The sequence below is a fragment of the Pan paniscus genome, chromosome 3 (genome assembly GCF_029289425.2).
Source record: "Pan paniscus chromosome 3, NHGRI_mPanPan1-v2.0_pri, whole genome shotgun sequence".
In the NCBI taxonomy this organism is placed as follows: domain Eukaryota; kingdom Metazoa; phylum Chordata; class Mammalia; order Primates; family Hominidae; genus Pan; species Pan paniscus.
This window is the reverse complement of record NC_073252.2, coordinates 156,684,611-156,707,481: the sequence shown is the minus strand read 5'-3', so window position 1 is coordinate 156,707,481 and position 22,871 is coordinate 156,684,611. Positions and strand designations below refer to the sequence as shown.

General features: G+C 42.5%; 1 protein-coding gene across 5 annotated transcripts in view; it reads right to left on the bottom strand.

Moving 5' to 3' along the window:
• The window catches only part of FNIP2 (folliculin interacting protein 2), a 137,454-nt gene that overhangs the window by 63,954 nt on the left and 50,629 nt on the right, over positions 1 to 22,871 (bottom strand). For 3 of the 5 annotated variants that reach the window (XM_008976136.4, XM_055111975.3, XM_034959337.4), the window contains 7 exons: positions 16,340 to 16,466; positions 13,165 to 13,302; positions 10,747 to 10,847; positions 10,570 to 10,641; positions 9,076 to 9,176; positions 8,811 to 8,900; positions 7,239 to 7,310 (listed from right to left, as the gene is read on the bottom strand). In XM_008976136.4, the coding sequence (XP_008974384.2) occupies positions 7,239 to 7,310; positions 8,811 to 8,900; positions 9,076 to 9,176; positions 10,570 to 10,641; positions 10,747 to 10,847; positions 13,165 to 13,302; positions 16,340 to 16,466 (701 nt within the window). The remainder of the gene's footprint in view (positions 1 to 7,238; positions 7,311 to 8,810; positions 8,901 to 9,075; positions 9,177 to 10,569; positions 10,642 to 10,746; positions 10,848 to 13,164; positions 13,303 to 16,339; positions 16,467 to 22,871) is intronic. The other 2 variants (XM_003822534.7, XM_008976137.5) reach the window with 1 other exon arrangement.

Sequence of the window (22,871 nt, the reverse complement as noted above, 5' to 3'; positions counted from 1 at the left end):
TCTCAATCCCAGCCCTCTGAACCTTACTCTACTCATGTACTCAAGACTTCCAAACTTTAGCTTCTGGCTGGGCACGGTGGCTCATGCCTGTAATCCCAGCACTTTGGGAGACTGAGGTGGGTGGATCACCTGAGGTCAGGAGTTCGAGACCAGCCTGGCCAACATGGCAAAACTCCATTTCTACTGAAAATACAAAAATTAGCTGAGTGTGGTGGTGTGCGCCTGTGATTTCAGCTACTTGGGAGGCTGAGGCAGGAGAATAGCTTGAACCTGGGAGACGGAGGTTGCAGTGAGCCGAGATTGCGCCACTGCACTCCAGCCTGGGTGACAAAGCGAGACCTTGTCTCAAAACAACAACAACAACAACAAAAAAACCCACCAAATTTTAGCTTCTACTCCAACCCATCTCACTAGAGCCAGTTTCCTATTTCTAAATTACAGCTGACTATGCACAACTGGAGAACATGTAGACATTTCCAGGTAAAAATGTATCCCAATCTCTGTAGCTAGAAAATTATCTCAGTATCTGTCTCCCCGACCTGGCCTCCTGCTTTCCCTGTACTGGGTAATGCTCACCTTCCACTTGCTTTCTCAGGTTAGAAACTGGAGATGCATCCTTGGTTCCTCCTTCCTCCTCCATAACCTGTGTCCCATTTATCACTGAAGTTTGCTGATGCAACCTCCTAGGATGGCTGAAACCCAACCCTCTTCTCTCCCAAGACCCTACTTGAAAATTCCTAATGGGAACCACTAGAATAACCCCTTAAAAAGCTATCTTTTGGATCTGTATATGTAAAGAAGACATATTCAAAATATCCAAAAGAGAATACAATGAGGATGCATTTCCCTCCATACCTGCCCCAGCTTGTGCTGCTTTTTCCAAAGACATTCTATAAGTGGAGAAATGGCTGATTCTAGGACGGGGATAGGAAATACACAAGATGACTCTGGAGCATCTTGTCTTGCCAGAAAGTAAGGAAGTGCTCAAAATACTCACCCCAACCCCTCACAGACAGAGGTATGTTAAAGGAGCATGGGAGCCTACTGAGAGAGCTCCCAATGGTCAAAACCGAAACAATTTGAGCAACAAACAAATGAAGTTGTGGGGTGCTGTGGCTCATGCCTGTAACCCCAATATTTTGGGAGTCTGAGGTGGGAAAATTGCTTGAGCCCAGGAGTTTGAGACCAGCCTGGGCAACATAGTGGGGCCTTGTTTCAACATATGAGAAAAAAAAAAAAATTCTGGGTGTGGTGGTGCATGACTGTAGTCCCAGCTACTCAGGGGGCTGAGGAGGGAGGATCCCTTGTGCCCAGGAGTTCGAGGCTGCAGTGATGCAGTGAGCTATGATCACACAAGAGCACTCCAGCTTAGGTTCAAGCAAGACCGTCTCCAAAAAATAAATAAATAAATAATAGAAATGAAGTAGTATTGGGTTTTAGCCAAAAGTGAAAAATAAATATCTTTGAGTCCATAGTAGAATAATGACTAAACAAATAAATGGGAGAAGAGACATATCTCCACACAGGAGAAGTCCAAATAATTTATGTAGGTACTCTGTCCTCAAGGAAGGGCAGCATAATTCCCCACCCCTTAGGTATGGGGTAAGCATCCTGACTTCTTTCCAAAGTACACAGCCTGGACAGGAGGAAATAAAGAGTAACTTTACAGTGGAGAAACTGACAAACACTTCCTCAGCCAGGTAATCAAGAACCATATTAACAGTCATAAATAATGTTGGTGGTATATACCCTTATAGGATGTGACGAAAATGGCACTTTACTTCTATGATCTTCCTTCCCCAAACCCACAACCTCAGTGTAATCATGAGAAAAACATTAAATTCTAATAATGGGGCAATCTACAAAATACCTAACCAGTACTCCTCAAGATTACCAAAAACAAAGAAAATCTGAGAAACCACCACAGCTAAGAGAAGCCTGAAGAACATGACAACTAAGTGTAATGTCCCAGAACCAGACAAGGCTATTAGATGAAAAACTAAGGAAATAAAAAAAAACTGTGGCTCTCCCTCTCCCTCTCCCCCCTTCCCTCTCCCTCTCCCCATGGTCTCCCTCTCCCTCTCTTTCCACAGTCTCCCACTGATGCCGAGCCGAAGCTGGACTGTACTGCTGCCATCTCGGCTCACTGCAGCCTCCCTGCCTGATTCTCCTGCCTCAGCCTGCCGAGTGCCTGCGATTGCAGGCGTGCGCCACCACGCCTGACTGGTTTTCGTATTTTTTTGGTGGAGGCGGGGTTTCGCTGTGTTGGCCGGGCTGGTCTCCAACTCCTAACTGCGAGTGATCCGCCAGCCTCGGCCTCCCGAGGTGCCAGGATTGCAGACAGAGTCTGGTTCACTCAGTGCTCAATGGTGCCCAGGCTGGAGTGCAGTGGCGTGATCTCGGCTCGCTACAACCTCCACCTCCCAGCCGCCTGCCTTGGCCTCCCAAAGTGCCGAGATTGCAGCCTCTGCCCGGCCGCCACCCCGTCTGGGAAGTGAGGAGCGTCTCTACCTGGCCGCCCATCGTCTGGGACGTGAGGAGCCCCTCTGCCTGGCTACCCAGTCTGGAAAGAGAGGAGCGTCTCTGCCCGGCCGCCATCCCATCTAGGAAGTGAGGAGCGCCTCTTCCCGGCCGCCATCCCATCTAGGAAGTGAGGAGCGTCTCTGCCCGGCCACCCATCGTCTGAGATGTGGGGAGCGCCTCTGCCCCGCCGCCCCGTCTGGGATGTGAGGAGCGCCTCTACCCGGCCGCGACCCCATCTGGGAGGTGAGGAGCGTCTCTGCCCAGCCGCCCCGTCTGAGAAGTGAGGAGACCCTCCGCCTGGCAACTGCCCCATATGAGAAGTGAGGAGCCCCTCCGCCCGGCAGCCACCCCGTCTGGGAAGTGAGGAGCTCTCTGCCCGGCAGCCACCCCATCCGGGAGGGAGGTGGGGGTCAGCCCCCGCCAGGCCAGCCGCCCCGTCTGGGAGGGAGGTGGGGGGATCAGCCCCCCGCCCGGCCAGCCGCCCCGTCTGGGAGGTGAGGGGCGCCTCTGCCCGGCCGCCCCTACTGGGAAGTGAGGAGCCCCTCTGCCCGGCCAGCCGCCCCGTCCGGGAGAGAGGTGTGGGGGTCAGCCCCCTGCCCGGCCAGCCGCCCCATCTGGGAGGCGAGGGGCACCTCTGCCCGGCCGCCCCTACTGGGAAGTGAGGAGCCCCTCTGCCCGGCCAGCCGCCCCTTCCGGGAAGGAGGTGGGGGAGTCAGCCCCCCGCCCGGCCAGCCGCCCCGTCCGGGAGGGAGGTGGGGGGGTCAGCCCCCCGCCCGGCCAGCCGCCCCGTCCGGGAGGGAGGTGGGGGGGTCAGCCCCCCGCCCGGCCAGCCGCCCCGTCCAGGAGGTGAGGGGCGCCTCTGCCCGGCCACCCCTACTGGGAAGTGAGGAGCCCCTCTGCCCGGCCACCACCCCGTCTGGGAGGTGTACCCAACAGCTCATTGAGAATGGGCCATGATGACAATGGCGGTTTTGTGGAATAGAAAGGGGGGAAAGGCGGGGGAAGGATTGAGAAATCGGATGGTTGCCATGTCTGTGTAGAAAGAGGTAGACACGGGAGACTTTTCATTTTGTTCTGTACTAAGAAAAATTCTTCTGCCTTGTGATCCTGTTGATCGGTGACCCTACCCCCAACCCTGTGCTCTCTGAAACATGTGCTGTGTCCACTCAGGGTTAAATGGATTAAGGGTGGTGCAAGATGTGCTTTGTTAAACAGATGCTTGAAGGCAGCATGCTCGTTAAGAGTCATCACCACTCCCTAATCTCAAGTACCCAGGGACACAAACACTGCGGAAGGCCGCAGGGTCCTCTGCATAGGAAAACCAGAGACCTTTGTTCACTTGTTTATCTGCTGACCCTCCCTCCACTATTGTCCTATGACCCTGCCAAATCCCCCTCTGTGAGAAACACCCAAGAATGATCAATTAAAAAAAAAAAAAACAAAAAAAAACTGTGGACTTTAGCTAATAGTAATGTATCAGTATTGGTTCATTAATTGTAACAAATATACCATACTAATATAAGATGTTAACAATAGGGTAAACTGAGTGCAGGTTATATGGGAACTCTTGTACTACCTTCTCAATTTTTCTGTAAGTCTAAAACTGTTCTAGAAAATAAAACTATTTTTAAAAATTTCCCCATTTGTCAACTATTTGGACAGGAAGTTAAAAATTGCAGGCCTAGGCTAGGCATGGTGGGTCACACCTATAATCTCAGCACTTTGGGAGGCTAAGGTGGGTGGACTGCTTGAGCTCAGGAATTCCAGACCAGCCTGAGCAACATGGAGAAACTCCATCTCTACCAAAAATATAAAAATTAGCCAGGTGTGGTGGTATATACCTATAGTCCTAGCTACTTGTGAGGCTGAGGTGGGAGGATGGCTTAAGCCTGGGAAACAGAGGTTACAGTGAGCCAAGACTGTGCCACTGCACGCCAGCCTGGGCAACAGAGCCAGAAAAAAAAAAAAAGCAGGCCTAAAAGAGAATAAATAATATCTTTATGTCTTTAATTTCTCTACATCTTCTACTGCTAACTTAACTCTCACACTTGGAGCTCCTGCTCTGTTTCAGAACTTGGGCCTTCATCCCTACACAATTTTAGATGGGTATAAGGAGATGAAATCTTAGAGAACAAATTATAGTGTGAACATAAAGAGTTCTTACATTAAAAGAGTGTTAAATGCCACCACCGGTGTGAAGCTCACACTAGTCTTGACGTGGACTCTGTGACTTCTGAACCACTCCCAGGTATGATATCTGAAGGTAAACACATCTACCAGGATAGCAGGGAGAGCAGAATGCCACTCAGGGCCATTTGCAGCCCTCTCCACCATCTGTGCTCCCTTCCTCCCAACAGGAGAACCGGAGACTGGAAGTAAAGACTGCCCAGAATAGAAGTCAAACTACCAAGGAAAGCCAGCCTTCTCCAGCTTTCAAAATTCACACTGGTATCAACACCTATCCCCCATTCCCTCCAATCTGGTCAGTCCCTAGTTCCTCTCATGGACTGCAAAAAAGCATTCTGATCTGGCTGAATCTTTACTTTTAATCTGACTTTCTACTTTAATTTGAACTTGGCTTCCCAACTTTCCTGTTTCTCAAAGAGCAAGGAAAAGTAGTTTCAGGAGCAATTTAGAATCTGAATACAAAACAAGTAAGATTTCAACCTGTACAACATGAACCATTTATATGAACTATATTATAAACTGAAAAGTTACCTAGGAAAATCCAAACTTTTCCTAATAATGTTTCTTTGTTATTAGGTCCCTCAAATTCCCTGAATCTTTTCTCCACAACAAAAAGGGGCATAAACAAATAAATAAGGTTACAGCTGTGCAGAAACTGTGATGTCAGTGTTCAGAACGGGCCCCAGTAGAATGTTGCTCATCTTTCTTTCACAGAGAGCTAAAGAGCTCCCACCACACAGAGGCAAATATGTTAAATTCTGTCACCCACTAAGACAGCCATTTTGACTAAGAGTGATCTTGGTTCTAGGGGCTGTGCTTCCCACTCCGCGACTTCTGGTAAGGCCCACATCTTCTTGCCAGGAAAGTCAACCATAACAAAGCCCTAGTGCCAGTCCTGACAGGGGCTGGGTCGCGGGTGGTTAAAAAGGCAGGGAGCCGAGCTTTGGGACACTAAGCTCTGTAACACATGCTTATTGTCCTTGAGTAACTGATGGAACTCAGTTATCTGACAGTGTCCCACAAAGACTGGAGGAGTTATCTTCAGCACCATTAAACAGAAACAAAAGCAAAACAGTTTACTTAGTGCTTCATAAGTTTCCCTTTATCTTCTCAGACTTTATGTTATGGCTGTAAGTCAAAATGATACAGGTCCGATCAATGAGTCTCTTTTTTTTTTTTTTTTGAGACGGAGTCTCTGTTGTCCAGCCTGGAGTACAGTGGTGCAATCTCGGCTCCCTGCAGCCTCCGCCTCCCAGGTACAAATGATTCTCGTGCCTCAGCCTCCTGAGTAGCTAGGACTACGGGTATGCGCCACCACGGCTGGCTAATTTCTTTTTTTTTTTTTTGTATTTTTAGTAGAGATGGAGTTTCGCCATGTTGGTCAGGCTGGCCTCAAACTGACCTCAAGTGATCTGCTCGCTTTGGCCTCCCAAAGTGCTGGGATTACAGGGGTGAGCCACTGTGCTCGGCTGACCAATGAGAGTTTCTGACCAAAGGTTCCCAGCTCAACTTTACAGAAAAGATTATGAACACCAAAACACATCAATTTTAACCATAAATAAAATGCTATTACTTTACATTATGTGACATATGTAAACCAAACTGGAGACTCAGTAACAAATCACATTTCATTTAGTAACACAAGAGCAGAGTTGCACAGAGTGGGTTAAAAGGCTCTGAGGCTACACAGGAGCACAAGGACCTTGGAGTAGTGTCTAAGGGGAGGAGCTGGACAGAGAAATGAGTGAAAGGCCAAGAAGAACATCATGTGAGGCCTGCATCCAGTCTGAGCAACGCCTGGCTGGCCCATTTGTTGAAGGTGTCATGTATCACAGGAGAAACCAGCAGGGTGCTCCTAGTCTCACTGGAAGGTAGGGGCTGCCTGTACCATATGTATTCATCAGGCAGAGCACCACACACCACCTCCAGTCCTTGAATTTCAGTTCACTCATTCACCACCCTTCTCTTATAATACAAAATCTCAGATCTGAACCACAAGTCAAAACTCAAAAGAGGTCACATACAAAAGGTGAAACCAAGAGATCCTAAAAGCAGTAAGAGAAAGGTTTAGGCCTTGAGGCAAGGAGAGAAGGGTACCTGATAAAATCTAGATCAGCATGTCTCTAGAACAGAAGAAACGGTGACCAGGTCAGCTGGCTGGTCCTCCCACTGTCACAGGACAGATTTACTTCCACAAACCCTTCTCTTCCTCTGAGTCTATACTCAACAGTCAAGCAAGCACATTACTAGTACAATGGGCTCAAGGAAGCTTCACTCTGGAAAGAAATTTCTTAACAAACATTAGTCTCATATAAATTTGAGTGTTAGAAAAAACTAGTTTATGTTGCACAATCACTCATGGATACTGTACATTAAAGTTTCAGATCTTTAGATATGTCAGACTATCTTAGGAAGGAAAAAACAAAGAACAGGATGAGGGTTATCTACCTGTCTTCTACTTTCCCACCTTCCACACCACTGTAGATAGTTCACTCTGTTAGTTAAACCAATAAACAGAGTACAAGTACCTGATCGAGCAATGCCACTGTCCCTGTCTTCATTCTGTCCTCTGCTTGGCATATCAACTGGTGTGCTGTGTGCTAAGATAAAGGAACAAGAAAACCATGTTATTGGGCTCTTCAGAGATAAAGTTTTTAAAATGACTGCAGTAATTTTTAAATTTCAAAGTAGGCTACTGCTACTGATGATTGGCATAAGCTTATAATAGAGATTAACTAGAAGGCAAAATTAAATATATAAAAAGATGATGAGAAGAAAAGAGAACCAAGCAACCATCTCATAAAAATCTGCCTGTATTCAATTGTAAGCATACAAACTTTTCTGAGTGATGTTCAACTCTTAAAAAAAAAACTCTGAATAATAAATGATTCGTGTAGTTGATGCAATGAATAAACATTCTCAGGTAGATTTTTTTAAGCTATTTTCCTCATTAGTAGTAGTATTTAAATAGCAATGTATTTTCAAAATGCTTTATAATCAGTTTTGGTAGTAACTGTAGGCGACTTAGGGAAGAGAAATACTTGAAAACCATTTCATAAATTCAAAAAATGTTTCTCTGTTTATAACCCACTCTCTTGGCAGATAGAAAACATTTATACTCATTTTCAAATATTTCTTCCTCCATTTCTTTCCATATACACCCATACACAGTATTATTGTAGAGTTACTTAGAAAAACTCATGTTCTGGCATGAACTGTGGAAAACACTCTGAAGTATTATAGATTTCTAGGAATGCTTCAGATTGACCTAAGCTGTATACTTATTGCGCTAGAAGGTAGATGTGATGCTGCTGTAGTGAAGTTTTAAATGGACAAGCAGCCCAGTGCTCTGCCTGATTATTATACTTGACAGCTATTTTTTGAAGCATGTTTATTTTCACAATTTTAAAGAGAGTATTTAAACGCATTTTCCTCACTCTAAGTAGGTAGGAGCGTGTCAGTTTTATCAGGGTGTCAGTTAACTATGGTGCTTAGCATATTTCAGGCTTTCTGTTCTTTAACAGAAAGGAAAATACCATTTGCTATACTCACAACTTTAAATGTTAGTAATGGAGGTTCCTCACATGTTAATCATGCTAAGACAAGTTAAATCTCAGAGACACCAAGATGACTATACCTGTAAATAACCTAGAAATTGTATTTACACTACTTAAATGAGAGAGGGAGAGAGAGAGAGAGAGAAGTCTTCCATGCTCTTATTAGAGTGACTTTTAATGAAATTCCGTGCAGGTAAGGATGCAGTTGAATAAATGGATAAAAGACACCAAGGCAAAGGGAAACAGTTCATAGTAGCAGAAGAGGCCCAGAAAAATCAGAAAAAAACAATCCTCTTGGAAATACTAAGGGCTCATTTCAGATCAAAATCAGCTTACACTACAGTATTAGCGAAGACATTTACAAGAGAGGTTCATTGGCAGAATTTTCGAAACACCATGGATTTGGCCGCATTTGAAACCAATATCTGTGATCACAAGAGCCCCTTGGATTTCTAGAGAGGCACAAGTAGGATTTTTCCTAAGAACCTGCATAGGATTTATTAATATGTGTGGGTCACACTGTACTCAGCATTCCACACAAACCTGCAAAGAAAGAAGCACTCCGGGTGAGCCGGAGAGGTCCTCCTTCAGCTACCCCCTGCAGCAGTTTGCTGCTGCATGCTTGCAGCAGACCTAGAGATGGAAACACATAGAAGAGGGCAAACAAAGTACACACACACAAAAAATAAACACAGATTAAAGATAACGCAAAAAAAAAAAAAACCCACGACAAACTCAAATAAAGCAAAACACACACCCACAATAGTGTATTCAGAAAGAAAGAATTTGTTTGTATCTCTGATTTTACCTAGGTTACTTCCAGTACGACAAGGACCCAAACTATTCTGATTTGTGTTCAGTTTTCCCAAATTAGGATCTTGGTTGATGTACTCAAAGCTGTCTTGCAAGCTATATCCAGAGATGGGGGGAAAAGGAGAAAGAGGACAAAAACGTCAAGAAGCTACTAAAGCTGTTTTCTAATAGACTTCCAAATATAGACAACGACTGATCAGTCACTCAATACTTTTCTTTATAAACAAAGTCTCACATCTACCAAAGGGAATTAAACTTGCAACTTCAGGTGAATTTGTTGGAAGAAAACAAAAGCTATTTTGGAGGTAGCTCAACCCGTGTAACTAAACAACTGTACTTCTAACAATTTCATATTATATAATGAGACACCAAACTCTAAATTTTGCTTCAGTGACTGACACCCGAGATACTGTTATTCATTTCTACATTTTGCTTTAGTAACTGACAGCCAATTTGTTGACATTCATTTTAAGTATTTTACATAAACTCTCAAAATGAAATTAATTTTTACTCTTAGTTAACATCAATGAGCAATTCAGCAACTTTTTTCAGGAATAAAATGCAACAGACATTATAATTCTTACAGGAGTTTCATTTCACAACTTCTAAAAAGAATTACTCATAAAAATGTGAGGGAAGCAGATTTTAATAATTTATTGTATTTATTAACAATTAAACTAAAGACTTTTGCAGTGTGTAGAGCTGACAAAAACAACGACAGAAAGACTTTGAGAATAATACAGCATAATGAAGCCAAAATAATTTTTACTTAAATCTGCATGTAAGGGAATTAATGCAATAAACGTTCAGATAATCCCAAGGGTCTGTTAAAAACAAATCTCGTAAGAAATAAATAACAATTCTCATATTGGCTTAAGTCATGACATTCCAATGTTAAATGTTCAAACTGTTTTGTTGAAGAGTAAGCCAAGACTCACTTAATGGTATTCAAATATATAGAGAAATATTTTTAATTTCCCAGGATAAGAAAAAACAGCTTTTCCTTGACCCCTAAGAATGTCCTTTAATTTATAACAAGCCCTTCTTTCAAATTTATCAAAGTACAACTGGTGTTTTGTTGTTTTATTTAAAAAATGAAGTATATGAAATATTTCTGCCTGAAAGTTCAAAATACACGAATGAATATGCCAAAATGAGTTTAAGTTTTCAGATATTTCAGAATAATGTAGCCCCTTCCCTTTTGTTCTTTATTTTTGATTTCCCAGGAAATTAAAAATTGGTGACTGGGTAACAGATGGAGACTCAAAACATATAAAGACAGCCATTTGTCTTTAGGGCCACCTAATAAAGTCAAAGGTCTTTTCCCACTCACTGTTTATAGGACAGTAGCCACTTTTAAAACCCCTTTGTTAATTTGGACTCATTCTGCTTGCCATTTCAAAATGCCTTATGGCCCTTAAAGAATTAGTCTATCTAGAAATACACACTTTAAAAAATGGGGGTGGGGAATGCAAAATCCTACACTTACTTATTTGTACTTCCACAGAAGCTGCCCATTCTAGCAGAGAAGACTTTACTAATCATCAGTTGTGGAGGAGAACTGTGGAGGGGAAAAAAGGAGAGGGGAAAAATAAATTTATGAGTTAAGGAGTCAATACCACCGTTCCACTTCTCAAAACTAGTAGAAAAGGAAGCCCAGACTCACCGTATGTAGTGTATCTTTAAGGTGGAGCCTTTGTAACTCATGGCAACTGAGCCAAACATCATTTCCCCTAACATGTTGACATCGGAAGCTGGTCTTGTGTACTACATGCAAGAAAACAAAATCAAAGTTAGTACATGGAACATGACATGCAATGCAACAGAAAATAATGTTTATTAATCTCGTTAGTGTCATCGGTGATTAAAACTATTTCTCAAAGCTTCAAGTGGTCATCTTACAATCTTAACTTATGATGGCGATTGCCTATTTTCCCCCCAAAGTATTACTAATGTTTGTGATTTCTTCTCTGTACACAACATCATCACCTAGGATCCAAGTGTTTTATCAGAGTTCATTTTTATTTGTGTTATGAGAAACAAAGATTACTATTATCTCCATTTATAAACTCTAAATACAAAGATTAAATTATGAAAATAACTGTAACTCTTCTCTTGGTACTAAGAAAACATCCTGAAAAAAATATGGTTCAGTATTATTCAGCCAAATAATTAACAATGTGGAATAAAAAATGCCCATTGCTGCAGATAGGGTTTTATGAGGGCCCAAAAGATAACAGATGGTCTGATAACTCTGAAGTTTTACAAAAGTATTTCAACAAATTTGACCCCTCTAGCTTCTGACCAGTCTTTCTCATGCCTTTACCATCCAAAGAGTGGACTGCCTGCCTCCTCTTCCTCTACTCTCACTGGCTTGTTAATCTACCACAGCCTGACTTTACCTCTTAGCTCAAACTAGTCCAACTGTTCCAATGATGACCTCCTCCCTCTTGGTCAAATCCAATGGACCCTTTCCAGTTTGCTTTATTAAACTTCTCTCAATATATTTGATGCTGTTCATGACTCTCCATTTTGACTCTCTTCTTTCTCAGATCATCCCTTACTGTGGTTTTGCCTGGAGGTCAACCCTACTAACTGCCCGCCTTTTCAACTATTCTTTTGATTTTGATTATTATTTACATAGAATACCTCCTACATCTTTGTCTCTAGACCAAGAGCTCTCCTGGAGCTCTAGAATCGTATACCCCAATACATTCATTCACCTAGTGACATCTGAATGAGTGTCTTGGGATGCAGAATTCTGAGCACCTGTGCTAAGTGCTAGTGACACAATGATGAACAGGACAGGTATGAATGCTGAGCAAACCAGTGTGCCACCAAAGCAACCGTGGTTCTGCACCCCGACCTACCAACTACATTCTCTGTCAGTGTGCTTTCCACCCAAGGAAAAACATGGGAATCACCCTTAACATACTCTTCCGAATCTTTTTTTAAAACTCCAAATACATACACACACACAGACACACAAGCATACATACGCTGATGCACAAATACACACTTACTTATACACGGTTGCAGAGGCGGAAAGAGAAAGATAAATCTATCAGCTCTGCTCAGCTAGGTTCCTCTCTCTCGTTATGGCTCATACCAACTTCTTCCCACTATATGCAGACAGAAACCAACTGGTTTTCACATTCTTTATTACTAACTTCCACCCACCTCCTTCATTTATAATCTGCTTTTTCTTGGGGTACAAGGGCCACATGCCAACTGTGATTCTCAACCTGCTGAAAATTCTACTCCATACTTTTTAAACTGCAGACTGCTGTGAGACCCAGGAGCACTGTGTCTCAAAAAGGGCAAATGCATGGCACAAATCCTAACTACGAAATTAACAAAGTTCTCCAGACCCACTTGCTGGTAATTTCCCTAGTGTTGTTTTTCCAGCAAAATAGTAGAAAAGATTCTACATGGGTTTAAGAAAAAGTTCAATATATCCTCCATCAATTAATATCCTTTTGCCGTTCAATATTTATAAAACATTTCTTCCTTTTTATCTTGTTAGCCAACATTTCTCAATAACCTTAACCCCTATCCTTACACACACACACACACACACACACACACACACACACACCCCACACACACAGTGTAAAAAATGCCATCAGCCTTTTATCCTTCATACTCAGATTAGATCTTGCCATTTCTTTCTGTTCCCATACAAGGCTTTCTTCCTTTTACTGGCATGTTCTATTTTCTTAGGATGCCCATATACATTCCCAGAATCCTTAGGAATTCTTATAACAAAACTGGAAAGTACATGTTTATTATTCTGGATCGGAGCGCAAAGGAAACAAAGCAAGGTAATTTACCTGACTGGCAATATTTCTTCCTCATCCAGTTCACAGTGGGCTGTATTACCTCTGCTTGATTACAGTTTTTATTGGAGATAAAAGCCAAAGAGCAAAAACAACATCGATGTGAAACATTTAAGAGTACTCTGTTGAATACTTGTCCTCATATTCCTGGAGTAGAGCCCTCGAGCAGGCATTATTTCCCGAGGAGAAATTACAGTAAATAACTTTAACCCCAGGGGCTATTCCCACAGAAGGGATGGTTGTACCTGGTACTTTGGAAGCTGTTCCTTCGCATGATGTGAAGATCCCCCAGAAGAACTGTGGGAAGAGATGCTGCTGCTGCTGACACTGCTGCTTCCCTGGCAGCACTTGGCTGATATTTTAATAGGAACATCCTCTGTTTTCTAGGTTAAGAGAGACAGGCAAGGTAAAAGATTACTAAGTATATCAGGTTCGTCAACAGTTCTTCACTGGGAATTCCTTTTTAAAAGCATTCTGGTGCCTAGGTTGCATTAAAAAACAGAAGCTTTTTTTTTTCCCCAATAATGACAAAAACATGGTTTGGGATGGCAGAATGCTGAAGAAGGGTTCTAGACAAAAGGAGGCAGGTTATGTATTAAGACTTTATCCTCTTTTAATAATTTAACTATTATTTACACTTCAATTCATATAATTGACCTCTGTTTTGGTTATTTGAGTTTTGATTATTAGCTTTTTAGTATTATGTAGAGTCATAATCCATTACATTGATGAGGAGAAAGATGAGGCTTCAAATCTAAATTTTTACTAAGCAAATGGAACTAATAAAACAAAACTATTAATTTGGGCAGACTGGCTCGTAGGGTTTGTTTGTTTGTTTGTTTGTGAGATGGAGTCTCACCCTGTTGCCAGGCTGGAGTGCAGTGGCATGATCTCGGCTCACTGCAACCCCTGCCTCCCGGGTTCAAGCAATTCTCCTGTCTCAGCCTCCAAGTAGCTGGGACTACAGGTGCCCACCATCACGCCCAGCTAATTTTTTTGTATTTTTAGTGGAGATGGGGTTTCACCATGTTGACCAGGATGGTCTTGATCTCTTGACCTCGTGATCTGCCCGCCTCGGCCTCCCAAAGTGCTGGGATTACAGGCGTGAGCCACCGCGCCCGGCCTACTTGTGTTTTTAATGACACACCTCCTCTACTACTCCTTTAAAGGTAACAGGAAGGAAAATCATGAGGCTGAATTTGTAAGAGATGAAACCAAAACCCTGAAACAGGAGCTACTGTGAATTACATAGCATGTGATGGAAATATGGTCTTCAAAGGTTAAAGACAACAGAGGATGCTCTACTATACATTCCCTAGAGTTCGCCACTAATTTTTATCACAGTGACAAAGGTATAAGGATAAACCTTTATTAATATTTACCTCCCCCCAAACATATTACTCCCTACAGAAGCTTCCTGCACCCTCTATGATAAGTTGTTTATATTCTGAGTCTTCTTTGCCTTTTTTTTTTTTCCTTGTGTAGCTTTTGCTTGGAAAAAAACATGAATGCAATTGCAGCTTATCTAATCTCCAATGTGACAGTCACACTGGTGGTCTAATGCAAATGCCTGCAGTCATGTGCTTGATACAAACTCATGACGTTTTGTGCTTGCCAAGGGAGGCTGGGGCGGTGGGGACTGAAAATGGGAAAAGAACGTAAGGAAAACACAAAATGTGCTGGACCACAACTGTCACTCCAGAAATGATGGCATTCAAAGTGGCACTTGATTATTCCTGAGCACCCAGCACTCCCTCAACACGCTAAAGATAAAGCTGTTACTTAATCTCACTTAAGCCAGAAACACAGCCCCTCAGAGGGCCTAAGTGACACGAGGTGCCACCTGCCTCAGACTGCTAGACCCTTTGGCTGGAGTACAATGCTGAACAGTCTATTATTGGAGACACCACCTGGTGTAGTGAATAGAGCACCGACTGGATTCTTTTGTAGCCTTGGGCAAGCTACAAACCTCCTGAACCTAAGATGCCTTTTTGGTTAGATGAATGCTTCTAAGAAAGCCTATGTTTCCAGATTCCAGCATTATCAGTGCTCTAGTACACTGAAGATTCCAGTTCCTTTTGAAAACTTGTGTTTCTTTTCCCCTCCACCTGCCACCACTATGAGCAGCCCCAGTGATAGCTGCTCAACTAGACCATCCATGTGAGGCCTTCAGAGAAATGGGAAATAATTCAAGAAACTAAGAGGTAAACCATCTCCTGTCCACCAAAGGGTCAAGTGCTGGCTCACCTAAATTTCTGTTACAAATCTAACCAGGAAAGCCTACAGTGAATCACCTGAGAGATTTCTTGGTTTCCCCCTCCCTCCCTTCACCTACCTAACAAGCCCAACAACTACTGTAATGATTAGCCACCTGGCAGAACTCCACTTTAAAATACTGTGGAATCCACCCAGCTAAACTGTGTTTAACCAAACACTTCCTTCCTGCAGAAATGATCCTTATCAAAAGCAGGAAAACAACCCCTTGGCCCTGACGAGACAAAGACTGCGTTATAAACTGTTCATTTACTTAGCTGCACATTCTACAAACTGCCAGTATTTGGTCAGTATGGGTAGCAACTTATTGAACATAAAAAGAATGAATACAAGTGGATTTATTTAATTTGTAGGCATCTGAACAAATATTGAAAAGAGAATGAAAGGTCTAAAGTGAATTTACAAGTACCCTGGTATCATATCCAAAAAAGACCCAGAAAGGTTCAGACTCTTCTCACCTTAAACATGTTACTTTACCATTCCCATTCTGGTTACAAGGGATCAAGAGCTGCTCTATCCTCACTCTACCCATCGCTTGTCGCCCACCCTACACCACCACCACCACCACCACTACCACACAACTCTCCACAAAAAAAAAAGGGAAATAAATAAAAGCTCCCCTGGTCAGAACGGTTTGAGAAACAATCCTTTTTGAAGATAACAATGCAGGTTTGCATATGGAAGCCCTGTAAGTAAGCAAAGCTGTTTAATTTTGTTTAACCCAGTGCTACTTATTATTATCCATGAGAAACACTGGACAGAATGATCTTCAAGCTAACACTTTATCACTTTATGAATTTTAGAGTTCTGCTTTCCCATTACATTTGAGGCACTCACTTGGCATCAAAATCTTACTGGATTGCAACTCACCAGCAAATTTACCTCTAGTACTATTAATAGTACACTGCTTAGCTCCTGCCATGATTACTTGCTAACAGTTTCACTTGTGTTTAGCAGTGAGCATACTCATGCCTGTTGGGGGTAGGGCTTTGATTAAAGGATTCAATGTTTGCTTATGTTTCTTCTGAACCATTAATGGCACTGTATAATATAACTCAAAGAAAAGATGATAGATTAATAAATGATTGATCAGAAGGGTGGTTAAAAGAACAAAAGAAAAGGAGAAAGCAAATCAGCATTTCATACCTGAGCTGTCACCTCCTCAATCTTTTGAACAGCTTTAGAGTCAAACAAGACTTGTCTGCCTCTCCTGTCACAGTCCTGGTAAACTATCAGGCGAATCTCATTCAGGTCAAACTCCGAACATGACCAACTGTGGATTAAAAAGGGCAAAAGAAGTTATGTTATCTGCAGCACATGAGATGATCACAGACAGATAACCTTCCCAGTCACCATGCCTGTGTGCACATCAAAAGGCCACAAGCATGCAGGGTTAGTGATCCCCTCAGAACTGAGGCACCAGTGAGCCTGGGACAGATAGCCTTGTATGTGGATTCCAACGGGCCATACGAAAATTGCCAGTTTTCATGATAAGGGCTGAGAAGACTGCTTTAAATAATAAATCACTGGAGAGAAAGCTTCTCCTTCCAAAGCCAATTTGGACACAGATGGCAGTCAGAAATCACAAGGACATGCAGAGAAGGCTAAATTTGGATGCCTGGGTTCTGGGGACAGCATATCCGAGTTAAAGGAGTGTTAAGGCTTCTGTGTTATTGGGCAGGGAACCATTTGGAGCAAGTCGGTAGAGCCTTCTCTTCTTTCCCTCACCCACACTGAGGTCAAATTGAGAGGAATTACATACCCTAAAATTTATTATCTTCCCCGATTATGGCTAGCTCTAATCCAGGAGTTTCAGAAACCAAGTGCATCACTGTAGAGCACTGGAATTGCTAGCAATTACAGTCAGCAAGAAAGGAAGCATGTTTCTAAGCAAACCAAAAGCAACTGAGATAAAACTGCTCTGAGGAAAACATAGGTTCATTCTTAATAAATGACAGAGTGAGGGAACTACAGAAAAGATAATCATTTAAAAGTGCACTGCTTTGGATATACTCAGTTTTTAACCCATCAGTCCAGTCAACACATATTTGAGTGTCTGTGATGTTCCAGGCACTGTGGTTGCTGCTAGAGACTCAGCAATTAATTAACCAGACAGACCTGGTCCCCACCCTTATGGAGTTCATGATTCAGTGGGGAATGTTAGGCAAATAATCACAGACGAATGTATCACTACAAACTGTGAAAAGTACAAAAAGGAGCAGTAAACAGCTTCAGATTTCCAGATTGAAGGGGTAGGGGAGAGGGACAGAGAAGTCCCTAAGGACTTGAAGTGATATGTAAACACAGACCTGAAGAAGTAAAACAAATGAAGCGCACCACAGGAACAGAGAAGGAGGTGGTAAGGTGTAAGACTGCTGCACTGGAGAAGGAAGAAGAAAAAAGGCCAGAGAGTGAGTGCCGTGAGGTGGAAAGGACGGCAGGCAGGGGCCAGGATCATGTTCTCCCTCCATGAGAAGCCAAGGAAAACAGACGCTTGATAAGATCAGGTCTGCACTTTTTGAAAGTTCAATCTGGCTGTTAAGGAAAATGGGGGTGGAAGAGATGAAGACTGGAAGCAGGAAGGCCAAACAGAATTCATAATAAGAGTTCTGGCCCTTCATAATGAAGGCTAGAGCTCCAGCAGCAGAGGTGGGGGAAAGGGGACAGACACTGGTGGCATGCTCAGAGGACAGAGTTGAGCCGGTTTCCCAATGGACTGGAGAGGTGCCCGAGGTGAAAGGGGGCCTTGCTTAGAGAAGCTGAGGGGGAGCTCTGACAGGACAGAGGAGTATAGATGGACACACAGACAGACTAACAAAAGCAAACTGTAAAACTAGGAGATGATATAAATGAAATCAGACACATCTGGATTCAAACCCAAATGCCTCTGGCCTCCTAGTTCTTCATCAGTACAATGAGAATATTAAGGCTGCCCTCACAAAGCTGTCCTACAAAGCGTAAAGTGCCTCACACAAAGTGTGACACACAGTAAGTGCTCCAAAATGGCAATAATTGCCTCAGAGGATTGGTAATGTTATGATTTTTAAAGAAAATTAATACAGTGTCTGGTACTCAATCACAAATTGTGCATTTTTGGTCTTTTCCTTTTTCAGGCAGTTAATACTGAACATGTTCTTTTTGGGTAGCAGATTTGTTTTCTTAAATCCCTACAGCAAAACATATAAAGTTCTGGTTGTACCTTCTTTCAACAAGCTGTGCCCTAAGTTATCACGCCCAGCATCCTTTCCTCCTAATCTTGATAATAATAAGCCAAGTTTATTTTCAAACCATCTTCCCTCTACTCTCAGTCCAGAGGGAGTCCATGTTTCAGGTCTGGCTAATGAGACATGGCCACATGACCCAAGCTGGCTGTGTGAGCCAGCCCCAAAACTCAGTTGTTCAGCTTGTAAATGGTAACCCTGGAGTTGGTGGTGGCTATTTTTGCCATCATGAAGTAAGGGCCTGTCTGAAAATGAAGTCAGCAAAAGTCAGCGTGGAGGAAAGTAGAGGTGAGCAATAGAATGAAACAGATTCCTGGCAGTACCCAAAGCCAGCTGTTCCTGAGTAAGCACTATTCCTGGAATTAGTTCACTGTCACTTACAATCAACACAGTCTGATGACTATGACCCAGACCACTAAATTTTAAAATTACACAAGGCCGAGGCAGGTGGAACACTTGAGGTCAGGAGTTCAAGACCAACCTGGCCAACCATGGCCAACACGGTGAAACCCCATCTCTACTAAAAATACAAAAATTAGCCAGGCGCACTAGTGGGCACCCATAATCCTAGCTACTCAGGAGGCTGAGGCAGGAGAATCGCTTGAACTTGGGAGACAGAGGTTGCAGTGAGCCGAGATCGCACCACTGCACTCCAGCCTGGGTGACAGAGGGAGATTCCGTCTCTAAATAAATAAATAAATAAAATGAGGTCATTAAAAAGGCTCTGAAGCTATATATTATTATAACATAGTACATACGGTGATTTTGTTAAAAGTAAAAAAAATCAGATTTAATTGCCTTGCATTTTCTTTTAAATGAATTTTGCCCTAATAATTACATTTTGCCAAGACAGCATTATAATTTAGAACCAAGTTGTTCAATCCTTATTTTTGAAGAATAACACATATTCAAATATCAAACTGAAAACAGCTACTTTAGAAGAGATAAAATTTAATAATGATCATAACACCTTATTAAATGTTTCATGTTATTTTTCAATGAAAAAAAGATGGAAATAAAAATCATGGACAATTGTTCTGATTCAGGAGTCTAAAAATAATTTTTTTAATTTAAAAATTTTTAAAAAGACACAGAGGGGAAAAGTATGTATTTCAGATTGTCTCATTTTTTGATCCAAATGCTTTAAAAGTATTTTATAAGATACGAGTGATGGACACAGTGGCTCGTACCTGTAATCCCAGCTACTTAGGTTGTTGAAGCAAAAAGGATCTCTTGAGCCCAGGAATTCCAGACAAGACTGGATGACATAGCAAGACCCAGACTGTTTAAAATTTTTTAAAAATTAGCTGGTTGTGATGGTATACACCTGTAGTCCCAGCTACTTAGGAAGCTGAAGTGGGAGGATCACTTGAGCCTAGGAGTTCAAGGCTGCAGTAAGCCATGATCACACCACTGCACTCCGACTCTGGTCTTGGTGACAGAGTGAGATCCCGTCTCTTAAACAAACAAACAAAAACAAAACAAAACAAAACAAAACGGTCAGGCACAATGGCTCATGTCTGTAATCCCAGCACTTTGGGAGGCTGAGGCCGGCTGATCGCTTGAGCCCAGGCGTTTGTGGGCAACAGGGTGAAACTCCATCTTTACTAAAAATACAAAAAGTTAGCTGGGCATGGTGGTACACACCTGTAGTCCCAGCTACTGGAGTGCGGAGGCTGAGGTGGTAGAATCACCTGAGCTCGGGAAGTCGAGGCTGCTGTGAGCTGAGATCACATCACTGCATTGCAGCCTGGGCAACACAGTGAGACTCTATCTCAAAAAAAAAAAAAAAAAAAAAGAGGAAAACTCTATTCTTCTTACATATGAATACTGCCTTTGGTTAAATACATAAATATAATTTTGACATTGACATTTCCTTTTTTTGGAGACAGGTTTTTGCTCTGTTGCCCAGGCTGGAGTGCAGTGGCGCCATCTCGGCTCACCATAGCCTCAACCTCCTGCTCAAGAAATTCTCCCACCTCAGCCCCCCAAGTAGCTGGGACTACAGGCATGTGCCACCATGCCTGGTTAATTTCTTTGTATTTTTTGTAGAGAGAGGGTTTTACCATGTTGCCCAGGCTGGTCTCAAACTCCTGAGCTCAGGCAATCTGCCCGCCTCAGCCTCCCAAAGTGCAGTGAGACACTGACATTTTAGTATTAGTAGAGGAAAAAACAGTTGCATAATTTGGTAAAGGAAACAGAAGCAGGACAAAGGCCACCAGTGCTTCAGAATGAGACAGGCTTGGGATCAAATCTCAGCTCTGCTTCCCACCGGTTTTATAGTTTTGGGAACTTCTCCCCTAGGAGTACTTATAGGTCCTGTTGTGAAGATTAAAAGAGATAATCTATGGAAATTCCCAGCACACTCCCAGCCCCTTTCCCTGCCATCCCTGATACACAGGCCTTGAGCTATTGGTAGCTTCATGGCACACATATTCTCTTCATATTCACATTCACTTCTACATTCAACCAACAGTTACTGTGGAGCTTCCAAGAGCACCGACCACAGTTCCTGGTGCTTTACTGATGACATCTCTTCATATGACTGGGGCCACTCGGCATGATTCAAAAGGGGTATGGAAACAAGCCTTGGGGCTTTTGCCTAAAAATAGCTGACCACTTCAGGGAAATGTATTCTAATCTGAATTATTTCATTTCTGTTTTTGCTGAACATAAAGAATGAACACTGTCCTTGGCATCAGGGTATTATTTATGTCCACTTTATGCCCTCAGGCACAGTAAGAGAAGATGATTTGTCTACCTTTTCTTATTGTAAAATTTAAGCAAAATGACTTATACAGACTCTTTTTGGTTTTAAAATTCCATGATGCCAGGATTTGCCTGGTTAGCATTGAAGCCAGGCCTCATTTCTGAAACTGCTCATCAAGATTGGAAAAGCAAGGAACCAAAGTCTCAGTTACTTCCCTGAAACATGACAGACACTAGTTCAAGTGATCTGAAACACAGAAAACAGAATTCTCTTTAAAATATCTAGAGCCATGTACTGTAGTTTAAATTGTGTCCCCAAAAAAGATATGTTCAAGTCCTACTTCCTATACCTGTGAATATGACTTTGCTTGGAAACAGGGTCTCTGCAGATATAATCAAGTTAAGCTGAGGTCATACTGAATTAGTAGGCACCCTAATCCAATGACTGGTGTCCTCCTAAGAAGGAGAAAATTTTGGACAAAGACACAGAAAGAATAATGAACAGGGAAGTCACTGCAGACTGAGGGCACAGCACAAACACAAAAAGACAGTATCACTGGGTGCTTGGGATGTGTCTCCTACAGAAGAACCATACAGCAAATGAGGCTAGAAAGGCACCTGAGGACTACTTGTGAAGGACTTTAAATTTTTATGCCAAGGAATGCATCTGTGGCTCTACAAGCTGTGGTGTGCCAATTCCAAGATTTCAAGAAAGAGAATGACACGATCTGACCTGTGTTTTAGGAAGAGAACTAAAGTGATTTGAGAAGACCATTTTCAGGGCAAATGCAGAGGTAGTAGTGACTTGTAAATCCTGGGTTTTGAGGAGTAATGGCCAATAAGGAAAAGAGCAGTAGTTGTATAACATGTTGCAGGGTGATTTGCTATATCCTTTGAGACCAGTTCTAGTGTGGGTGTTGTTTCTTCTCTTGAACTTTTACAGGAATCAGAGTAGAAGTGGTCATGGGTATCCCCATGTGGAAAAAGCATGATCTCTGTTTTTACTCCTGGTCTCACACAAGGAAGCCTCCCTACATAGTCAAAAATAAGTTTACATAAAGAGTTTAAAGAACAGTCTTGTGATCCAAGAAGGTAAATATTTAAACAGTCAGGAATGATAGGAAACTTTCAATGGTCCAAGAAAAGGCAAAATGAAACAAAACAAAAACAAACAATAATGATGACAACAAAAACTGGCAAAAATACTATCCATTTAACCAGCAATTCCTGCATGCCTACCACTTGGCAAGCATTCTGAGATAAAGCAATGAGCAAACCATAACCCTGCTCCTATGAAACGCACTACATTACATTTTCCAACCACTCTTTAACCCTATTCTATATTCTTTTTTCTCTGCCAACCTCCACCGTTTCCTTACTCTCTCAAAAAACAGCTTCTAAGTACAAACAGAAATCTCTCAAAAGGTTTGCTCAAGAAGAGTGGGGAGACCCAAAGAGCTACACCCTGAAAATAAATGAAGACTAGGGGTGGAAGAAAAGGGAAAATTAAGCTTGACATAGCAATGAGAGTTCACCCTGTCAGCACAAAATACACATTATTTCCCACCCAGTAAAAGCTGTTTATTTCAAGAAAAAATTTATGTAAATAGATGGCAGTAACAGATTTGGAATTCATTTATCTTTTGCTATGTTAGTACTCTCAGGAAGACTGTGTTGGCTCTCCTTTCTTCCCCTATTTTGCACTTATACAGCCTCAGCTGTGTGAATTGCCTAGAGCAATTTCAGTG